Below are 7,261 nucleotides of genomic sequence, written 5' to 3' on the forward strand. Positions count from 1 at the left end.
TTATACTTTGGTGCTGTGGGGACCGGGGCTGGGTGCATGATTTCATCAGCGGGAAGCAGGTTAGATGATGACAGATCTTGGTGATGGAAATCGTTGCTTTAAACCGGGCTATTTGACATCAAAGTCATATCATATACCAGCTTAGAGGCTACCTGCTCTGGAGACTCCCCAAACACTCCTCACCTTCTGGGATGTGAGAGGCTTGTCCCCCTGAACCACCCCTGTCCCTAGCCCACAGCTGTGACATCTCCCATTCAGGAACCTGGCCAGACCCTTGGACTCTTCCGCCTGGTGTTGTACACATGGGACTGGGTGGTGTGCAAGCTTCTGGCCCAGCATAGCTACATTTAGAAACGGAAGTCTGTGGATAATGTTTCAACGAAGTCTTGTGACTGTAGTTTGGAGGTCCTTTTTCTGTTGTTAGAGAGAGCAGCTGAGCGCATGGGAGAAGAAAAATTTCAAAAGCAACTCTTGACTGGGTCTCAATCTTTGTTCAAAAAATAGTACAAAAATAAACCATCTTAGAAACCATCTTGAGGTAGGGCTTGATCATCGAACTAGTGACACACTTCTGGCTCCATCTCATACCAGGGCAAATACAAAGAAGATTTAAATAAAATACGTGTGACGAAATCTCACCAGCAGCTTGACACGTCATTAGATAATGACACTTTCTTACAGCTTCTCTACTTCTTAAGTTTTAGCTTGAATGATCTTCCCCACCCTACCCCACACCCCTCCCTACCCCACCCCACTCAGCTCTGGCCAGTGTTTTCTCTCTTGGGTCACCTGGAGGGCGTCACCCTGTAGTGAATTCATCAGAAACAAAAGGCCATGGAATCCATGACAACTCAAGCATTTTCCTAAACTCTCCACGGCCAGGTATTGTCCTTACCAATCTCCCATGTGGTCAAAACAAATTTATATTGTGGAACAGTCCCAAACATCACCTCTGTGTTCTCTGACTCATTTATTCCAGTGTATCCAACCCAGACAGGAAGAGAGCCAGCCATCCCCTCCTACAAGGAAGTGGGCTGTCTCATGCTCAGGGAGAAGTCAGGCGGGCAGGAAGGAGCAATTGCTTTTATTTTTCCAGTTATATTACCAGGTTATGTATTTGAGATATGATTTCTCAGAAGGGAAGTAACTCAGGCAGAATCCATGCTTTTAACAATGGGTCCTTGGTCTAGAAGGATCTGCGTGGGGTTTAAGGCCCTCCTGTGGCTCTCTGATGAGAAGGCAGGCAGGCATGTCACAGAGGAAAAGGCAGGTAAGAACAACGTGCTGTGGGTCATGGGAGGAGACTCCACTTCTTATGCTACATACGCAGAGGCATGACTAGGCCCCCCGCACGACTAGAACGGCCTCATTCATAGCAAGCCTAGCTATAAAAATGCAGAAGGGCTGAGAGTCATCCGACACACATTGCCAGCTTTTCTCTCCCCAGCAGTTCAAACTCACAAGGCCATTTGCACAGCATTTTGGAAAGCCACCCATCCCCTGAATGAAAAAGGTTGAAGAAAGTTAGTGCATAATCTAAGGGAAGGGCCTCAAAGCAGAAAAAAAAAAAAAAAAATGTGATGGAAGCAGGTTGAGCTTTGTGGCTGCTCCTCTGTGCTATTCCATGGGACACCGTGCAACGCCGGCCTAGAAGCCTGGGTGCACTGGCGAGAGGGCGCGAGCAGGCGGGAGGGTCCACGCAGTCAGGGCCCGAAGCTGAGCCTTCGGGGAAGAGAAATGAGGTCAGATCTCCACACCCCGGTGCTCCTGTGTACCCTCAGAAGTCATAGGGGGATACAAAAATGGTGACCTTGGACACGTGGTTGGCCTGGAAGGAGCGGTCCAGGTATTCCGACATGTCGACGTCCACCTCCAGCGTCTGAGGCCCCGCCAGGGTCTGCACGAGGATGAGCTCCCCAGTCTGCCGGTCTGAGCGCTGCATCACAAAGTGGCCGCGGCTGTTGCCACCCACGATCCCAAAGCGCAGGCTGTTGGGCCCAGCTCGGCCCGGGGCAGAGGCGGTGGCCATGCGGAAGAGCGTGATGGGCGTCTTCAGGTTGGAAGGCAGAGAGAGGTAATGGAAGGAGATGGTCTTGGGCAGATGGCGGCAGGGCCTGCTGTCCATAGGGCAGGGGTTGCGCTCACACTGGCTGGAGCAGAGAGGCAAAATGGGGGCCAGTCAGCCTTGGGGAGTCTCATGAGGGGCTGCTCTGACCCGGCTGCCCACCTGCCCTCTTGCAGAGGTCACCTAGATGACCTTTCCCAGCGACGCGTCCTTTACCCAGGAGCTATGGAGCTGCAGGCGAGTGAACGTAGCTGGTGTCAGGCATGGCAAAGGAAGCGCTGCTGCTTCTGTTCCTGCTCATTGGTGCTCCCTGCCTACCTGTGTACGTGTGTATGTGTGTGCATATGTATCTATTTATGCTATTACTACCATTTTTACAGAAAATTAAAGCCTGGGAATATTAAATAACGATGGCAATGCTGATATTCAAACCAGGTGCCCTTTCTCCATGGGCTGCAACCTCCCTCAGTAATAGTAGGACCTCAGCAGTTAGTCAGCAACATCGTGTAATGCGGTGCTTCCCACACGGTATATGGTGAACTTCCTAAACACAGCAGCATGTATTTTATTTATTTATTTATTTTAGACAGAGTCTCACTCTGTCACCCAGGCTGGAGGGCGGTGGCATGATCTCGGCTCTCTGCAACCTCTGTCTCCCAGGTTCAAGTGATTCTCCTGCCTCAGCTTCCTGGGTAGCTGGGATTACAGATGCCTGCCACCACGCCCAGCTAATTTTTGTATTTTTAGTAGAGACGGGGTTTCACCATGCTGGCCAGGCTGGTCTCGATCTCCTGACCTCAAGTGATCTACCCGCCTCGGCCTCCCAAAGTGCTGGAATTACAGGCATAAGCCACCGTGCCTGGCCATCATGTGTATTCTTAAAGCAGGAAGCCCTGTTTTCCTTAATCATCTGGAAACAGGCTCTTGTGGAAATGCTTTTGATATTTCTCTATCTTGTTAAACATAAAAGACAAACGCAATCCAGCGTATTTGGTGATTCTGTAGCATCATGATTATGCAGGTCAAATATCACATCCAGCTGTTGGTCGAATGCCCCAGAGGCCGTAACAGACAGGTTCCCCATCCCTTCACCAAGTGACTGCATGAGGAAGGTTCTGATGTCTTCTCTCTCTCTCTACAAACTGCCCTGCTTCAGTGCCACTAACTTTCTTGCTGCTTCTAATCTGCTTTAACTCAACAGCAATTCAAATAATTAAGTTACCTTCCATGGCTGTTACTTCATTTTAAAGACAATGCTAGGGCTCTTGTGATCTCTTTTTGAGAGGAAAATGTATGTGCTTTGTGATAGTTGTAGTTATTCCCCTTAAAGGTCCATCTCTCAACTTAAAAAAAAAAAAAAAGCTCTACTTGCTGTTTAAGAGTTGCAGTTACTAGATGTAGAATCGTCCAGTACTATTGGAAAAGCAGAGCGGTATAATGCAGGCTGCATGGGATATGCAGGGTAACTCAAGGGAGTCTACAGTTCCCGGCTATGTGAATGCTGTCATCTCCCAAATCCATGTGATCTATACCTGTCTCCTGGGCTGCTATGGGTTTATCAGGGTAATGTCACCAACAGCTTCTTCCCTCCAGTGGCCTGCCCTGGCTTTGCCATTCTGGGGTGGCAGCAACCCCATCATCCTCTATGCAGTAGGAGAGCACTTAGTACATTAGTCCCATAGGGAATGGGGTTCTTATATCTCCAGAGCAGCAACGCATTAAATGCAACCACTGAGGGGAAATGGCAATTCAGAGAAGCCAGCCTCCCAGCCTCCGGCCTCTCATCTTTCTATGGCGTAACTGTACCTTCTCCCAAGAACCTCTAGGAGGCATCCAGCCCAGCCACACTTGGAGGCCTGGGTGAGGGTGTGCGCGCCCTGGAGATACTCACAATGGAGACGTCTTCACGTAGCTCACATTGCCGCTGCCCTCGGGGCACTCAGGGCTGACACACTGGAAGCTTCCACCGGTGTTGATGCACGTGGTCCCCTGGGGGCACACCGGCTGCAGGCCCACACATTCATCTACATCTGAGATATGGGACATACAAGGGGTGAGCGTCTCCCTGACCTTCCCTGCATTGCAGACAGAACCACCTGAGATGCCCTGCAGGCCCCTGTAACGTGGTGCTCCCTGCTCCGGGCACTTATTCTTAAAGCACAAAGCTTGCCTTCCTGGACTGTGTGGAATCAAGGCCCTGAGGAAATGCCAGGGAGCGCCCCTCCCGGGGATCCTGTCCTCCTTCCCTGGGGCATGACAGGTGGCAGGGGTGGTGGAAAGCACCAGGTGAGTGTTACTGGTCACAACACTTCTCTCAGACCTGCCTGCTTCTCAGCCCAAATGCCCCATTACCCTCCATGGCTGCTATTTTTCATCTATATATAGACATATATATTTTTTTAATTTTTTTTTACAGTATAATCTTCCAAAAAGTCTCCCTCCCCATGCCGAATGCGGACACCTCCATATCATGATTTGTACGCGTTCTCTGCTCCCTTTGCAGACATCGAGAGAGTCTCCCCGCTGGAGGCCATCCTTCCCAACCCCGAGCAACCCTAGGTGGGCCTTCGTGAGCACTGTGGGACGGAGGGAGGTAGTGTGGGTGGCTATCTGGATGCCTTCTCCCGCTCCAGCCCCAGGTCACCCGCTCCTCAGAGCCCTGCAGCAGCGCCCCAAGGGGTTGTCACCGGGGAGCCACCCCTCCCCTCACATTCCCACGTCAGCCCATGGAGGAGCCTTCTGCCCTCTCTTCTCCCATTCTCCCTTGGTGGGTCACAGCTGCTGCCTGGAGCCAGTGGGGCTCCCCTCTGTGTCCTGTTTCCACGGAGGGAATCCAGCTGAGGAGGTGGGCCTGTTCACCCTCCTAGTGTGAGGTGTGCCTGCAGGAGCAGAGCCAGTCCTCCCCCCGAAAGGCCCACTGCAGCACGGTGGTTTGAGGGTCAAGGGTCAGGATGATGCCGCTTGGGCTTCAGGCCTGAGATGTGTGCTCCGACTCAGCTCATGTGGAGATTCAGCATGTTTACATCAATTGGCATCTGTATGTTCCCTAAGTGAAGGTGGGGAAACACAGGAGGCTTCCTGTTAGGCACCCAGGGTCCCTGGGACTTGTCCTGTAGTGACGATGGTGACTGATGCCAGGGTTCTCAGCCTCTCTGTTCTACAACCAACCCACTCTGCACACATCCTTCTTGCCCTCTTAGGTGCCTCCCACCCCTGCTGCAGACGTTCCTTGTCAACTTCAGATGATGTTCTTTCCCACTCTGCCAGGAATCAGCCTCAGAAACCTCAACCCGGTCCTCCAGGAAGCCACTGCTGATGGACAGGGTTCAGCACTGGGGTGAAACCGGAGCCAGTTATTTTCCATCTGCACCCCTGCCCCCCAACCCACTCTCTGCACCTGAGAGGCGGACTGCTTTTCAGCTGGGGTTGGCAAATGATAGTGACCCAGCCTGAGGAGTCCTGACCTGCCTGGATGTGGTTCTGATGGTGGCTGTGTCCTTGATGGCCACAGTCTATCAGGCTCTGGTAAGCCCCCTCACTTCCTGTACCCCTCAAGACAGGGGTAGTGATGCCCCCGACTCTTGTCCCTCCCTGGGTGCTCCGTCTCCCTTGTCCTCAGCTACCATCAAACGAGGCTGGTGCTGTAGACGTAAGTGCCTGTAAGGTGCTGCCTCTTTCAGAGGTGGACTTACAGGTGGCCACACAGGGTCATGGAGTCTCATGGGTTCCTCCAGATTACATGACATAGGTGACCACCTGGCCACTCTGTCTTTAGGTCCAGCCCTAGCTGAAGGTATTGTTGAGTGGGTGGAAGTGACCAGACCTTGAAAAAAAAAAAAAAAAAAAACCCAGTTACTGGAATAAAGTTGGAAAAGACTACTTGCCAGGATGGTTAAGGAATTCATTTTCCTATTTATGTCGATGATGATGTGGCCTGACCTTTGAGAAGCCCTTTGGTTGGTGGCTTTTTAAAAATCGAATGTATCTGAAACTGTGACTCTCCTAACCACCTCACTCCCGATTGTGAGGTCCTGAGGGTTCACCACAGCAGCAGGTGGCTGGGTGCAGGCGGCACTCTGTAGCCTCACTCACCCTCACAGCTCTTCCCGTCAGTCAGGGTTAGGTATCCGCTGGGGCAGGTGCAACGGTAAGAACCCGGGGTGTTCACGCAGTTGTGCATGCAGAGCCGGGGACGCCCCTCCTGCCCGTAGAGCTCACACTCGTTCACATCTGCGGACAGAAGTGCTCACTGTGACTCCACGAGCCATGCAGCAGGTGTTGCCTGCTGTGACCCAGAACAGTCATGCCTCAATTCCTGGAAGCAATGGCAGCTGCAGTTAAGTGGCTTGCCTCCGGCAGCCGCCATGCCCTACCCCCAGCAGAGCACTCGCAAAAGGAGCAGGTGTACTTCCCTTTCTCCTAAGCCGAGGGCCCAGAGGGCTAAAGGAGGAGTGAGAGGGAGTTGACGTGCTAGGCCCTAGAAGCGCATCTCTGTCTTAGGCTGAAGACACCTGGGGAGACTCTGCAGAGGCTGGCAAATCAAGCCTATTCCCAGAAAGCAGGGATGGGTTAACAGCCCCGTGTTAACTCTCTTTATCTTTGGGAATGGAGTAGAGGGCTTCCTTTCTGCCGCTGTAAAATGAGGCTATTAGCACCAACTGACCAGATCTCAGATTTGAACTCCTGCTTTGCGTTGTTTGGGGAGAGAACTCTGGTAATCAGGAGAGCCCAGCAAAACTGAGCCGTCAGGAAAGCTAAGCCCAGAGAGGACCAAGGAATGAGTCCCACACCCCTACCCAGCTCCGGGCCCTCTCTACCAACACAACGACTTAAGCTCCTCCTTGCCACCCGTAGATGTGATTCCAGCCAGGGCGGAGGGGATGGAGGGTCTCAAGCCTCTCCCGAACCAAGCGCGTGTGGCTTGGGCATAGGCTGGACCAGGTTCTGAGGTGGGGCGAGCTCTGATTTCTATGAATTAGCAGCTTTCTAACAATCGTTAGGTCAGTACTTACCTATAATGCAAAGTGGCCAGGCCTTCTGAGACCGCGCCCAGGAAGCCACCCGTGCCGGCAGGAGGACGGTGGGGGAGAGCCCCTTCCCCACCCCATGTCCTCCCGCTGCTGTCCCCAGTGTCCTGGCGGAGCCCGCGCCTACCCTCGCAGACGCTGTCGCCGGCGGCGCCGCTCAGGTGGAATC

General features: G+C 52.7%; 1 protein-coding gene across 1 annotated transcript in view; it reads right to left on the minus strand.

Annotated features, from left to right (window-relative positions):
- Positions 1–1,067: 1,067 nt before the first annotated feature.
- The window catches only part of FBLN7 (fibulin 7), a 48,100-nt gene continuing 41,906 nt past the window's right edge, over positions 1,068–7,261 (minus strand). The window contains exons 5-7 of the mRNA XM_011980515.1: positions 6,158–6,295; positions 3,957–4,095; positions 1,068–2,150 (exon numbers count right to left, since the gene is read on the minus strand). Coding sequence (XP_011835905.1) covers positions 1,778–2,150; positions 3,957–4,095; positions 6,158–6,295 — 650 coding nt within the window. The 3' untranslated portion in view covers positions 1,068–1,777. The remainder of the gene's footprint in view (positions 2,151–3,956; positions 4,096–6,157; positions 6,296–7,261) is intronic.

This window comes from Mandrillus leucophaeus, unplaced genomic scaffold, assembly GCF_000951045.1.
Source record: "Mandrillus leucophaeus isolate KB7577 unplaced genomic scaffold, Mleu.le_1.0 Scaffold214, whole genome shotgun sequence".
NCBI lineage: Eukaryota > Metazoa > Chordata > Mammalia > Primates > Cercopithecidae > Mandrillus > Mandrillus leucophaeus.